The 15385-nt window shown below is 53.2% G+C and overlaps 1 protein-coding gene across 3 annotated transcripts in view; it reads left to right on the top strand.

Annotated features, from left to right (window-relative positions):
* FAM120A (family with sequence similarity 120A) overlaps positions 1–15385 on the top strand; it is a 93478-nt gene that overhangs the window by 36821 nt on the left and 41272 nt on the right. For all 3 annotated transcript variants that reach the window (XM_040620365.1, XM_040620364.1, XM_040620366.1), the window contains exons 6-7: positions 9560–9657; positions 9896–10176. In XM_040620365.1, the coding sequence (XP_040476299.1) occupies positions 9560–9657; positions 9896–10176 (379 nt within the window). The remainder of the gene's footprint in view (positions 1–9559; positions 9658–9895; positions 10177–15385) is intronic.

Here is a 15385-nt window from a genome sequence, read left to right as displayed (position 1 = left end):
ACCCACAGTCAGGGCTTCTGACAGGGTGGAGCTCATCTTCCTACAGCTCTGGCCCCCACAGCCATCATGCTGTTTAAACTACTTGGCATGTGCAGACCCATCATGCTTGGGACAAACTCTCAGCTGTGCCCCTGCTTTCCCCATGGCTTGGTCCTGCAGCCTTGGCCCTGCGTTGTCTAGGTGGTTCTGGCTCCCGCCAGGGATGTGCCATGCCGGCTCCTGTCTTGGGGCCTTAGTGCCTTGCAGCCAAGAGTGATCCCTGACCTCCTGTGCCTGGGACACTCCAGTTTCTGAGATACTGGCTTCACTGTCACCTGTCTGAGGCCATCGGCTACCAGCCGTCATGTCTCAGCACCTTGCTTTAATTCTCTGCACACTGCCTCCCACCCCTCCCCCAGGAATGTTGGGTCTGGGGCAGCCAGGGCCCCATCTGCCACCCTCACCTTCATGCCCCCGTGGGAAAGTATTTGACTAAGTGACTTGATTCAGGAAAAGCTGTTGAACTGGGACAATGAGAGGATTGTGATTTGGGGTCACTGTGCTGGACAGAGGGAGATGTGGCAGGGCAGGTCACGTGGGTTGCTTTATTCCTGTGGCAGGGGCACCCAGTGGACGCTGTTGCGAGAGGTGTCAGGCAAGGTCTGATGCCGGGGGTGGACATCCTGACCCCACGGTCTCCGGCCTCAGGCTTCCTGGTTATGGAGATGGGTGTATGTGACATGCTCTGTGAGCACTTATCACAGGGTAGACACTGTCTTTGTTCTCAGAGGGAGAGTGGCTGGGAAAGGCAAAGAATGGTCTACAGCTACAGAGCCGGGGGGCGGGGGGGAGCTCCCAGAAGGGCATCTTTGCCCTTTGTGTGTCTGAGGTGACACCTGGTCCTCGTGTGACATGGTAGTTGAAACAGTCACTGTAGTGCACTGGGGACTAGAACGTTTACTCAGGAGGAGGTAAGCAGGAAGGTCAGGGTGGAAAAGGGTATGAGGGAGCGTTTGGCGTTGGTCTGAGCTGTTAACAGGGTTGACGATATGTCGAAGAAGCAAGATGGGCTTTAAATTCGCTTTTAAATTTGAGCTGCCTTTTTTTTTTGTTAAGATTTTATTTATGTATTTGGGAGAGCGAGAGAGCGTGCACAAGCAGGAGGGAGGGGCAGAGGGACAAGCAGACTCCCCACTGAGCAGGGAGCCTGACACGGGGCTTGATCCCAGGACCCCGAGATCATGACCTGAGCCGAAGGCAGATGCTTAACCTCTGGGAGGCCTGCTCTGCACAGCGTGTGAAAAATGGATTCCAGTCCATACTGTCTTTGCATAGTGGACCCCCAAAAACGATCTGTTTTTGGATGGGTTTTTAAAATCAGTTACAGGTCAGATTAGTATTCATTTTGTAAGCATTTATTGTGTCGGAAGCACCTTGTTGGGACCGGGGACCTAGAGATGGTTATGAATTTGTGCTTTCTGTCCCAGCACATAATGTCTCCCACGTTCACAGAGTCCCCAGTCTGAATGTAGGCGCACATAAGACCAGTCAGAATGGAAAGGTATCAGTGGTGTGTGACTGCCAGAGGCCCACCTCAGGTCTGTGAATAGAGGCGGGAGGCTTGAGCTCACCCTGGTGTACTTGTAAAAAGCTGCATAAGTGAAACCGAGGCCCAGTGAATGTGAAGATGCTTACCCTCTGTCTTCCTGGCCTCTTCAGTGAAGAGTAGCTGAGCTCCCACTGCACGCATGTCAGAAGGGCCAACATTCAGAATGCTGACAACACCAGATGCTGGTGAGGATGCCGGGCAGCAGGAGCGTGCGGTCTCCGCTGCGGGGAACCGCAGACCAGCACCGCCACTGCGGAAGACAGCGTGATGGTGTCTCAGAAAACGCAACACACTCTTTCCATGTGGTCCATCATTGCCGAAACTTGGAAGCATCCGAGACATCCTTTAGTGGGTGATGGACAAATGAACTGTGGTCCGTCCAGATGAGGAACTGTTACTCAGTGCTAAAAAAATGGGTTATCAAGTCACGAAGACCTTGGATACATTCACTGGGAGAAGCCACCGTTCCAGGCTCTATACTGTAGGATTCCAGCTGTGGACGTTCTGGAAAAGGCACAGCTGTGGAGCCAGTGGAAAGGCAGTGGAGGGATGAATATAGGCAGAGCACAGAAGATTTTTAGGGCTGTGAAACTATTTTGTGTGACACTATGTGGTGGATATGTGTCCTTATAAATTCGTCCAGACCCACAGAGTGAGCACCGAAAGGAACCCTGACGGGAGCTGTGGGCTCTAGTTCATAATCGTCACGTGTCCGCATTAGACCATCCGCTGCAATACATAGCATACGAGTGCAGGGCCCGCTTTCTGCTTAGGTTTTCCATAGACCTGAAGCTGCTCGGAAAACAACATCTATTAATTAACAAAACCAGAAACCACTTTGATGTGTCTGGCCCATGCAAGCGCTTGCCGGGTTCCGGACAGTGTGGTGGAGCAGACGTGTAGTCCTGGACCTCGCACATGAATGAGACGCGGACTCGTACGGCTCATGAGCAGGCAGTTCCAGGAGGACTGGGAGACTGAGCTGCTACTGATTAAGTCAGGGCTCAATTCTGCTTGACTGTATTAATGTTTGAGCTGAGGCTTGAAGGTAGAGCAGGAGTTTAGTGAGATGATGACAGGGAGGAAGTCTGTTCCACGCGGAGGAGACCCCGAGGTGGCGGCACTGGGTGTGGAAGGAGCGGAAGGCAGTGGCTGGAGCCCAGGATGCAGGGAAAGGGGGGGTGCCCATGCGTCTGTGGGCAGTGGGCAGTGGGCACCGGGCACCATCCAAACACAGCCTGAGGCTTCAGACTTCCTCTAGGGGCTGTGAAAGTTCATTGAAGGATTTATATAGTGTTAAAAGTTGTTACTTTCTAACTGTTGCACACCCAATGTGCGTGGAACATGACCAATAGCCTGTGTACAGTTCATGAAACCAGTCTCAGTGGAACATGACCAGTAGCCCTTACCCCGCCTCCCCATCAGTTTCCCCTGTCAGCCAGCTCCCTGAATTCTGTGTCAGTGGTCCCCTTTCCTTTATCATGCCTGTACCCCAAGTGCTAATTGGAGATGTGGAAGTAGGTAGGCTTCCCTGGGGGGGTTTCTGTGTATGGAGTGGCTCGGGTCAGGGAGAGGAGGTAGAGCCAGGAGCCAGGTCGCCCAGGCAGGACCGTGCGGATGCAGAGGGTGATGGCAGGTTCATGTGTGCCAAGGAGTGTGGCAGGAACGTTTGTCATCAGAGGTGAGGAGGGGCCTTCTGTGGCTCCTGTGGCTCCCAGGTGCATGTGGCTGCACGGTCCTTAGCAAGGTGCAGGGACTCTGAGGAGAAACAGTTCCTAGCGCTGCAGCTGCTGCTGGCCCGACAGGCACTGAACAGGGTGGGATGGCGGGGGGGGTGGCAGCCTACCTCGTGGCTTTCGTAAAGGGAAGGGCTTGAAACGGGAGGGCATTGACTGGGCTTGCACTGTCAGAAGTGGGGGTCTGGAGGCTCCTGGCACATGTGGGGACTTCGGCAGGGCAGTCAGAGAGAGAGCTCGGAGGGTTTCACAACGCGCTGGGCCCCAGAGCATGGAGGCCAGGGGAGGAGCCTGCAGGAGCAGAGCTGTACATGGGGTTGCGTGGGGATGGGAGCCGCCCCCAGGAAGCCAGGACCAGACTGACAGCGACCACAGGAAGGGGCCCCTGGGTGCCTGCATCCTCACTGGTCCCCTTCTGTCAGACCCGGTCATAGGAGAGTATATCTGACTGCTGTCTCCCCTGGAAGGAGTAGGACCCTGTTGTTGGCATTCTGGACCCAGCTCCTGGGGCCATGGCTCAGGAGGGCGCAGGTGTAAACTCGAGGAGAGATGAGGGCTGGTCGGTGGGCCCTGATTCTGGGCTGTGGCTGTGCTGGCAGGCGTCCCTTTCTGGTGACTGAAGGGGAGGACCTGTGGCCACACGGCCCACTTAGCTCGTGTCACCAGACTGTCCCATCGACTGTTGCTGGGCCTTTTGGGTTAACAGTCTCTTTGGGAATACGGCTCTGCCTCCCCACAGCGTGCCTCCCAGCCTGTCAGGGCATGGTCAGCAGATGTCACCCCAGAAGTAGAGACAGTCTGGGAAGAAGGACGTAGCTCCTGCAAGGCTGCGTCAGCTGATGAGGCAGGCAGTCCTTCTCCAGGAAAGCAGGGTCGCCCAGGAAGGACCGTGCGGACGCAGAGGGTGATGGCAGGTTCGTGTGTGCCAAGGAGTGAGTGCAAGTGAGGACCCAGCGCTGCCTGTGCTGCTCCGTCCTGCCCTGTCCGGTGCTACCTCCGCGGGAGCACAGCGGGACGGGGGCACACGCTGCAGACAACCTGCCCGCTCCCACTCGGCCGCGCACGGCTGAGGCTCGTCACATCCTCGCCCTCTCGTGGTTTCCTCAGGCCCGCGGTGTAGGTGCTGCGTCGTCCTGGCTGCGCCTGTGCTCACGTCTGGGGTGTTTCCGGTGTTTGGCTCTTACAGTGATAGCTTTATGTATTTTCGGTGTCATGAGATATTCCACGTTATGCTGCTGTCGTACATTACTAGTAAGTTCTTGAAATTTGGCATTTAAAGTTGATGTGGTGTTCAGCGTTACAGTTCTGCTCACTAAAGCCACCATTTCCATGGTTTTTGCTTAAGCTTTTTTATTGTGGAAAAACTAAACGTAACTGTCAGTACAGGGGGCAGTGTCACGAGTGACCCTCGGAACAGGGTCAGCAAATGGTGATGTTTGTTTCACGTCTTTTTTTAAAGAAATATATTAGGCTTTTCTGGTCACATCTGTCCCCTCGCACGGATTTCTGTGTCTTCTTACCTCGTATGTGTGGAATAATCAATTGGTGGTGGTCTCACTTTTCATCAGAGGCGTGTCGTACGTGTTATTCTGCTTTTTCTGCTTTTGGAGATATGTTTGTGTGTCTGTCTGTTCCCATTTTTATCTGAAGCTGGTGCACATGGTAGAGATGTCAGCCCCCAGGGTCCGACAGCGTCAGCTCTGCCGGAGAGAAGCCACGGCACTCTCATGTGGAGCAGAAAGTCAGCCTCATCTCCCTCCCTCTCGATTCCCAAGCATCATCCTCAGGCTCGACATCTGTTCCCATGACCTTTCATTCAGATTTTTGTGAGTTTATTTTAGTCCTTGTACTATGAAGTGATACAGTCTGTCTGGTCTCATGGCTTTTTGAAAGGTCATTAAAAAAAAAAAAAAACCTGGACAACAGTCATTTTGGGGGAACTTGGCAGCCATTCGACAAGGTGTGTCTTTGAGAGATGACCAGCTCATCATCAGCTCTGTCACGGTTCCTCAGGGCATGGTGACAGAAGGGCACGGCCACCTCAGTTGGCAGGGACTGTCCCTGCAGGTTGTGCATTTCTGAAGTTCACAGCGGACAGAGACTGGTTTGTTCTCTTGGGCTCATGAAGCCATGTGGGCAGCCAAGTGAGGCGTTGGCGCTCCTTCCTGCTCCCCATCTCCACCAGCCCGTGTGCACGGCATCCTTTGCTGTGGAACACCGCTGTTCCAGCTCCGAGTGAGTGAGCGGGGAGCGGGGCGGATTTGGATACAACTCGGGATGCATCCGTCACTGTGAGACTGCTGCTCTTGAAGACTTAGGCGCGACGTGGGCTTGAGTGACGCTGGACTGTGAGGTCCACGTGCGCTGCCCAGACTTCGTGGTGGCAGAGGCATTGGGGGAGCAGCCGGCTGGCTCCTGACCATGGGATGCTCTGTGCCCGCAGCCCCATAATCAGGAAGGCTGCCCGCGACGTGGTGCGCTGCTGTAGTTCCCGCAGTTCTTGCTCCTGCTGGCCTGAGTGTGCTTCCCCGGGGTCCATGGTTCGTTCAGGTGCCTACGTGCTTGATTCTCAGCCCTGCACTTGGCCTGCCGATGCTTCTCTCCAGATGGCGGTCTCTGGCTCCTCTCGGGGGGCCCGACTGTATGTCCCAACTTGGAGCCCCTGGGAGCTGGTGTTCCTGGAAAGCGACTGGGTTCAGCCCCTCAGAGTTGGCCGACTTCCTCTCTTCTTGCCTTTGCCCTCATGGTCTCTGGCCCGTGGCCTGCCTCCCGGAAGCTACTCATCTGGAAGACCATGGAAATAGGTTACACAAAATTCTTCATGTGGCTTTCTGTCTTAACTTCTGTAGAATATCAGTGCTGAGTAAATACATCCATTTCAATACGGTTAACATCATTGGAAAATTTGATCTTTTTTTGTAGGTGTTGAAGATTAGTATTGGTGGTAGGGAACATATCGACTTATTCTTTGAATCTGAATCATCAAAGCTATCTTTTTTGTACAACACTTGAAAATCACGCATCCATGGGCATTAGAGAATTTTAAGAGTTTGTAACTTTTTTGCTCGTTTGTTTTGGTTGGCCTCACGTCTCTGCAGCGACATGCCTGTTGGTAGATGAGTCTGTCCTCAGCGGGCCAGGGTGTGGGTAGGCCGACTGGTTCTCAGCAGAACTTCTTGGTCAACACCATTCTTTGTTAAGATGTGTCCTCTCTTCAGGGAACAGCTGAGCAGCTCCACGGGGGCACAGTGGGTAACTGGGACAGTGGGTGCTGGGCAGTGTCTCGCCCGCAGCACCGCTCACAGCATAGCTGTCAGGCTGCCGTGCGTGTGCTTTTCTCATCATTCACAAAGAAGTCTTTGAAAATTTTTTTAATTGTGAAAATATTTTTCATACAGTAATTAAACAGTTTCCACTTGTCTGTCTCCGTCTCGTAATCTGCTGACAACAGCCTTTCTCTCTTAGTAGAGTGTCTGCGAAAGGAGGAGGGTGACAAGCTGGTGGTGTTAATCTTCACGTGTGACCCGGGGTCAGTCCCAAGAAAGATGGTCTTGTCACACAGCAGACAGTGCTCTGCTCAGTGGCTCGAGGGTGTTAACAACCAGAACTGGTACACAGGGAGGCACGGGGCATCCAGAGACAGGTCTGGCTCATTGGGCCATCCTCCAGCCTTCACAGAAGTGTAGACAGATTAATTCACTTACTGGACTAGGTTCTGATAGATTAGTAACTAGCTTTGTAGGTTCTCAAAGGTTTACTTGAGGTCAGTGATTACAATGTGATTTAGAAAATGTTCTTACTTTAGAAATCTTTGCTTTTAAATTATAGTCTATTTTTTAATGTTTTTTTTATTATATTATGTTAGTCACCATACAGTACATCCCCGGTTTCCGATGTAAAGTTCGATGATCATTAGTTGCGTATAACACCCAGTGCACCATGCAATACGTGCCCTCCTTACTACCCACCACCAGCCTATCCCGTTCCCCCACCCCTCTCCCCTCTGAAGCCCTCAGTTTGTTTCTCATACTCCATAGTCTCTAGTTTATTTTTTGTTTTTAAGGAAAGTTTGTGCTTTTCAGGAAGTTTGTAGCACATAATGGCCAAAAACAGACAAAAGGATCCCCTTCCCTTGAATGCTGCTAATTGGAGCGGCTGACTTTCTGTGGGGTTACTCAGAATCTGTTACGTGGGGCGGGTCAGCCACAAGAGGTTGTAAACTGCACTTCTCACGGTGACTTAAATTGTAGTGTTAGAGCTTGAATGCAGTTCGTAGTGTTCTGGCCACAGTTCAGAATCTCCTGAGAAGGAGCTTAACCGGTAACAGTGTCTTACATCTCAGACTCGGAGGTTCTGATCTCCTAGGTCAGAACTGTTTGATCAGGAGTGTTTCCCTATGTGTTTGCATGTGCATACATGTGTGTATGTATGTGGGGTGTGTTTATGTGTATGTGTGGTGAACATGTGTGCGTGTATATTTGGGGTGAATGCACACACGTGTACAATAAATGTGCATGTGTGTATGTGGGTGAGTGCATGTATGAGGTGAACATGTGCGCGTGAGGGTGAGTTTGTAGGTGCAGGGAATGTGCGTGTGTGTCATGAATGCATGCCTGTAAACATGCACGTGTATGTGGTAAATGAGCATGTGTGTATGTGGGGTGAGTGGTGAATGTAGTGAACGTGTGTTTATATGCATGTGTATGTGTGGTCAGTGTGCATGTGTGTGAGTGTATATTGTAGGTGTGTGGTGAGCATGCATGTGTATGTGGGGTGAGCATGCAAATGCACGTGCATATGTGCCAGTGTCATCATTCCCAGCTGCTAACCCCATGGTTGTGGAAGTCATGTCCTCAGCTTCTTCTCGGTGCAGGCCGTGTGCCAGGCACTTGGAGACAGGCTCTTGCAGTGGGCTGTGGCTTCCAGGCACATGGGTCCTCGTTGGGTGGGGAGAAGTGAGCCACAGCCCCTCCGTCCTGGCTCCACCAGGTGGCTCTGGGAGCTCAGGTTACATGTGAGTGGGAATTTTCTTTCAGAGAATGGGGGGGGGGTTGGGTTTTGGGGTGCTTTATTATTTTTTTTATTTAAATGTGTTTATCTTGGCAAGTTGGTGGGGTGAGAGGTGGTGGTTTGTGGGCTCCTTGTTTGGCCTCGTGTCACCCAGATTCTGAAGTTGGAGGAACACCCTTCTTGGTTAAAGGATGTTGGTGTTCAGGGGTCTCTAGACTTGCTTTTGTTCAGTTTCTCAAAGAAGCCTAAGGAGATCGTGTAGCTCAGTGGCCCCCGTGTCTGCTCTCTGTTCCCACCATCTGGGTCCTGAGAACATTGGGGCTCAGGTGCCCAGGCCTGGCCTTAGGGCCTCACCTCGCAGGTGCCCCATACCTGACTGTTCAGTGGGGGAGCAAAGCCGCAAAGGATCTCCTTCCCATTTTTATTGCATTAGTAACTAGTTCGTGGTATTTGGAAGTGTTCTGATGTTGAGGCTACAGTCCTCATCACCACGTGTCGGTCACCACATGTCGTGCCAGGTGATGGCACCAAGGTCTTGGGCGTGCAGGTTTACGGGTCCTCGGGCTGAGCTGATGGCTCTGCGTGCCGTCTTAGCACTTAGCCTGGTCCTGACGTGTGTCCACAGCTGCTTCTCCACCACACACTTCTGTTCCAGCCTCCTCTCCACACGGGGGCAGCGGAGCCAGTGCAGTGTGCGTCAGAGCAGGTTTCTAGAGTTACGTTCTAAGAGCACAGAATTCCAGGTTGCTGGCCCCATAACACACATTAGTACGTGCAACCCCATTGTGGTTTTGCTTAGCAGTGGAAAACCGAAAGGTACCAGCAGTAACTTCCACATTTCACTGTTTCTATTTAATAGCCAAGAACTGAATTTTAGTCTCAATAGGAAGATTCATGGCCTCACTTACGTGAGGGGAATTGTCTGTTTCTGCTTTGTCCCTTCAGCGCCTTTAGTCTTGGGGCTTTGAGAGGCCGGCAGGGGCAGAGAGAGGGTGACCCAGATGCCTATAAGTTAAAATCTTAGCTCCACTCTATAAAGTTGATCACCATAAAATGAAATATTTTTTTCATGTGAACCATGAATTTCTGAAGGTGGGGATTGGTGGTGTATTGTAACCTGAGTGGGGGGACAGGGCAGGTGGGGGCATGTGCTAGCCACTGTGGTGTCCCGGGGCATGTCCTCTGCTAACCGGTGTACCGCTTTCTTTCCTTGTCGACGAAACAGCCAGACCAAATCCGTTTGGAATGCCTGGGATCGTGCCACCGTATGTCCCCCCCCAGATGCTCAACATTCCGCAGACCCCTCTGCAAGCAAAACCTGTGGTAAGACCGTCCACTCCCTCCCGCAGCTGGTCTGCCTGCCTCGGGGGCGCTGGCCTTGACAGCTCCATGTGTATCTGATTTTAGCGGAAGCTGAAATAATTTCTTCAGCTGTTGAGCTGACATGTGAAGCAAGTGCTGGTGTTTCTTAAGTTAAAACGTAGCCAAGACCAGGCAGTGCTAATGGCAGCCAGGCCCTGCAGGCCGCCAGTGCATGCATGACCTCTGCCCTCTGTTCCAGGCCCCACAGGTGCCCAGCCCAGGTGCTGCGGGGCAGGGTCCACACCCGTACAGCCTCGCTGAGCCGGCACTCACTTTGGAAACGAGTGGAAAGAGTCTGACAGAGCACAGCACCTATAGCAACATTCCTCACGAAGGAAAGCATACCCCACTGTACGAACGGTCGTCCCCGATCCACCCAGCTCCGGGCGGCAGCCCCAACCACGTGGATTCAGCGTACTTTCCAGGGTCTTCGACATCGTCGTCTTCCGACAACGATGAAGGCGGTGGAGCAGCTGCAAAGTGAGTGGGGCGAGGTGTAGCTGGTACTTCCCTCATTTGTATTGGCTGCACGAGGCCCGTCGGGTGGCTCGGTCTTCTGGGAAGCCACCTTCCATCCTCCCAAGGCCGAGAGTTATGTGCAGAGGTGTCATTTGTTGTAGGAAGGTGACGTCACTGTGCATAGACTAGGGCTTCTTGGAGATGGAGGAGTGGAGGTTAGATGCCTCCTCAGGGCTTCCCAGGCTGAAAATCCTCACTGTTCCAGCTGCAGCCTTGGGCCGCTTCTCTGCTGGGGTGGAGTTTTGGGAAAATCGGTTTGTGTGACCCTTAGAGGTGGTGAAGTTATCTGGTCAAGTGCTCCTGACCCTTACTCTCCACTGGGCTGTGAGACCGCAGTTCCACCCCTGGAAAGCATTTTAAGGTAGACGCTGGTGGCTTTCAGTCTTGGCTTCTGGATCGAGGGCAACTCTGAATTTCCGTCTCTCCTGAATTGAGTCTAGCAGCTCAGCAGCTTGTAGACTGTTTCTGAAATCGAGCCGTTCACCTGACCAGAGCCAGAGAAAGCTGCAATCCAGGTTGGAACTTTTGCCGGAGAGGAGTATTTTAAATGTGTGTCCCTGAGTAAATGAATTTTCAAATACATAATTTGTTAGAATCTGAACAAGAAAGACTTAAATGCACTGTTTTCCTCCTCCTCTCAAATACCGTTATGTTTTAAGAAACCTGATTCACAAACAGGAAAGAAATGGTGGAAAGCAAGGGCCTACCGTACTGCTGCGTCTCTCCCTCATTGCTCTCCGGCTGGTGGCTGGATGGCCGGGGTCCCTTGGCGCTCCATCGATGGAGATGGTTTCTCGTCTTCTGCAAATTCTCACTGGGGGTGAAGCCTGAGGCCAGATGTTCCCTCTCCTCATCTGTGGAGTGGGTGCCGAGTGTCTGCTGACCTCGGGTGGCAGTTACGGAGGGCTTTCCTGCCATGCACGGACTGTGTGCTCCGTGGAGTAGCAGAGCATAACTCTGTGTATAAATGCTTATCGCGGTCTCACAATTCTAAAATCCCGAGGTGAATAACAAATTGTACCTTTGTATTTACGCTTCCGAGTTAATCTTCTGGAAAGGGAGTATAGTGAAGATCTACTGAGTGTGACTCTCTGGGCTGGGGCCCGGTCTCATGTGTGTGCAAACGAGAACAGCTGGTTATGTCTCAGAAGCTCTTCCCTCTGGAATTCAAAGGCACTGAGTGTTCTCGGTTAAAAATCGCCCTTGGGCCAGCGTGATGAAGATGTTTGTGTAGCACACATTTGGTCTAGTGAGAGATGCTCTTCCCAGACACCTGGGAGCAAGGCGAAAGCTAAGGGGGTATGCTGTGTGCCCAGGCCCTGAGCTGCCTGCGGGGCTCCCCCACCTAGCTTGGCCAGCTGCCCTGTGGGGGTGGTAATTGCTGAGGGCCCCTTGCTTCTCTTGTGTGCCCTCCGCTCTGCCCTGTTCCCAAAGGCTCAGACCTCGTCGCCTCTCTGGCTCTGCCCCGTCTTGGCATTTTCACGGGGCTCTCTGGAGTTCCTGCTGGAAGGTGGGCTCACATGTGGGGTGACGTGAAGTGTAGTGAAGAGGGCCGAGCACCCCCAGTCTCGAATCCAGACATTGGGTAGCCTTGTGGGCCTATCAACACTTTAGTGTTCTCGAATCCCCATTTATCATGATCAACAGATGTGTTAAAACAGAGGAGGGAGGGAAGGGAGAGGCTTTGGGGCCTTATGCCAGGCAGAGTAGGACCTGGGGTCAGCCCTCGTGACATCCCGGGCCCGTGTTCCTGGGTTTCCCGGTTGAGGACTCCAGCCTGCCGAGGGTGCCGTGGGTGTGCACTTGCCGTGTGCAGGACAGAGTGTCACCCTGCTGGCTCAAAAACTCATTTGGAGCAGAAGTCGTGACCTGCTTTACCTTTGGTTTGGACTTAAATCGGGAGCTCTGGACCTACATCTGCTCTCAGGATGGTCTTGAGGGAAGGAAGTGCACTGAGCCAGGTGCCACCTGAGTGCTTGCCATGCACCGTGAGTGCGGGAGCAGGCAGCACAGACCAGGCGTGGGGTCAGGCTGGGGTGGCCTGTGATGGTGGCATGTTTTTAAAGGATGGTGCTGGTAGGTGGCAGGACCACTACTGAATGAAAGTGAATTGACCTGTCCCCTCCCCCAAAGCATCCTACAAATGGAAAAGTCAAGTATTTTAAGTAGCAAAGAACGTAAATGTGCAGTTCACAGAAGAAACACAGATGGTCAGAAAGCATAAAAGAATGTTCACCCTCACTTAAAAAAAAAAAGAATGTTAAAACGTAACAGAGTACATTTTTATGAAACATAAAGTTGGCAAATGTATATTTTTAAAGATAAAGTTCAGTAGATGCAAGATTTTGGCTTTCCTGGCATGTTCCCCGGGGCGCAGCTCCCTGCCCCGAGGTGAGCGTGAGATGTGCTCTGTGCCCTGAACGCGGACAGTGGGGAGAGCTGTCTCCAGAGTCCTGAGGCGGGAACGTGCCTCCTGGCTGCCGCGGAGTTTCACATGGTGGCACATGCACCGCACACTTGCGTGTGTGAGATGCCGGGCGTGCCCGGAGGCCTGCCCCAACCACCCCCCCACCCTGCCCGGCCGCGCTTTAACGCCTTAGCGGCATCTTGGCCCTGGAGCTGCACTGGGAGTCCGGGGCTGTTGCTCTCACGGGTCCCCGATGACTCTGCCGCTCTGAGTCCTGGAGCTGCAGAGGCTGCTGTGCAGGCTGTGGTGTCGGGCATCTCCACCGGGCATGGCCACCGGTGAGGCTGTCCTGGCTTTGCCGCCACCTCTGGCTGCGGACTCGCAGCTTTCTCTTGCTGTGGCCCTGCGTCTGTGGGAGGACGGAGGCTGGTGCCTACAGCGGTTATGCCAGACCCCTGACCATCATTTTCAAGTGACGAAAGAAGTGTACTGCTTTCCATCTGCGTACTTTCTCTCCTGCTTTCTTAGGGTATCGTTAGCATGTACTTTAGCTCTGTTCTTTGTGCAAATCTTTACAAAAACTAATGCACTTGTGTTCCTTCCTTCCTGGCCTTTGTCACATCTTCGTAATCCTATTTGGTTGAATTTGGAAGTACAGTTGAATCCTTGTGGAGTGTTAATCTTACCCTATTTTCATAGATTCTTCTGTCGGGTGCGAACATGAACGTAATTTCTGTGTGCTTTGTGGGGTCGTGGTGTGAATTGCTGTTTCGTGTTCCTGTGCACATGGGTGCGGCACCAGGTCAAAGCAGCATCTGTTGGGTGAGCTTTGCCAGCCTGCTGTGGACCCCATGGGACCGGATCTGGGCTGTGGAAGATACCCGTCGGTGCCTGGGGCCCTGTGCACCAGTGTGGGGACTCGGGACGCAGCCTCCCGTGGCAGGTCATGCCTGGTTGTGTGGCCTGGAGCCCGCTGGGCCGGGCGTGGATGCGAAGTGTCTGGGTTGTTTGTGAACTACAGCAGCCAAAGCATAAGCACAGTAAGCAGTAGACAGTGTCCCTGTGGTGTCAGAGCACCGAGTCCACGTCAGTGAGACGCCAGAGGATCCAGTGACCCCTGGGATGTGCTTCCAGTGCACTTTTTGCCACGAAGTGGTAGTGCCGTTGGGCTGTTCGTCTTCTACCCTGTGTCCTCTGAGGCTCCTCTCCCAAAGACAGCGAGAACCACGTCTTCCCCTGCCCTATGGCTCCCGGCCCTGGACAGGCTGAATATGGCTGCAGGTTCTTCCTTCCAGAGCCTTACATGCTGTGTTGTGCCGGACAAGCAGCTGCTTCACAGGGTAGCGTACCTTCTGTCTCCTCATAAAAACCATTCTGAGGTACCTTTCTGTGTTGGTAAAATTTAATAATCCTCTGTGCCATCGCAGAAGGGGGTCTGCCTGTGTCCTGGACGTGCGAAGACCTGGATTGGCATTTTGTGTGGAGCTCGTCTGCCTCTGTTGGGTGTCTGAGCCCTCCCTCATGGGCCGAGAGGTGTGAGGAGTCCTGGCACATGCGTGAGGGGCGCACATGGACGCCAGCCCCATCACTGCTGCGTAGGAATTGAATCACCACTTCCTCTGTTCCCAGCTTCCTGTGAGAAAACCTGAACGTGTGACATTAGCTTAAATCGGAGCATGAGGAGACTGTGCCTGCAGCAGTGTCGTGGGTACGACTCCCAGCTCTCCCGTCCCGGAGCTCCGCCTTCCGTGCTCTGTGGTGGGCGCCTCTGGCCTCAGGCCTCCTCAGAGCTCTGCAGGTCTGGGGCAGGGACAGGTGCGCGTCCAGGCTCCTTCCACCCCGAGCCGGCGAGCACACAGACATGAAAATGTACTACGCACCTTGTCACAGGCCAGTTGCACTTGGTGACCACATCTGTGACTTCCCGTGCACACTGGATGTTTCTACTGGGCATTTGATCTACCTTTCTCTCCTGTTTTGTTGCTTCCCATCTGGTTTCATTTGCCTTTGCTCTTTCTTTGCCGTTGACAAGTCAGCTCGTGGTCAGTGCCCCATCAGGGCAGCCTGTAACGGTGCAGTGGGGGCACCTCACCCATGGTGCACACGCACCCCAGCACCCCCACCCTGTCGACTAGACCTGCTTGTAGGAGGGAGCGCAGTGGGAAGGGCACTTTGCTGTCTCCCACCAGCTTTGGTGCACAGTAGTCCCAAGTGTCCCGCCACAAAGGGAAGCCCACAGAGCCCGGTGGTGTGGTGCTGGCCCTTGTCCTTGCCACCGTGCTAGGTATGTTGGCGACCTGCTGTAGTTCCGCGCAGCCCCTCTGCCATACGTGGGTCTCTTCTCCCTGAGCCTGACTCTTGTCAGCAGGACTTGGCATGAGCATGCAGGCTTCCTGTGGCCTGTGTGCATCCCAGCAGGTCTCTCCAGAGCGGTGCCGTTCTGAGCAGTTGTGGGGAGTGAAACCCAATTGCATGTTCTTCAAAGCAAGCCATCTGTCCAATGCCAGTGGCTTGTTTCAAGTTGTAAAGTGACTTGGGACCTTAGAGAAACTGTTGTCAAGATGCTTTTCAGGCAGAATTTCAGGGTTTATAGTATGATTATTAGGAGGCTGTGAGGTCGTCTAGATTATGACATTACTATTAGCTTGGTAACGATCCGTACATAACAAAACCAGTGTTTGTAATGTAGGTTCTGTGCGATCTTCGGTGGGCACGATCTCCCCGCCCGCCGCTCTGCCCAGGCGCTCGCTGGTGTGGGCCCAT

Source organism: Ursus maritimus, unplaced genomic scaffold, assembly GCF_017311325.1.
Source record: "Ursus maritimus isolate PB19 unplaced genomic scaffold, ASM1731132v1 scaffold_34, whole genome shotgun sequence".
In the NCBI taxonomy this organism is placed as follows: Eukaryota; Metazoa; Chordata; class Mammalia; order Carnivora; family Ursidae; genus Ursus; species Ursus maritimus.
Note: the sequence above shows the minus strand (reverse complement) of the source record. Positions and strands in the feature narration are given on the sequence as shown.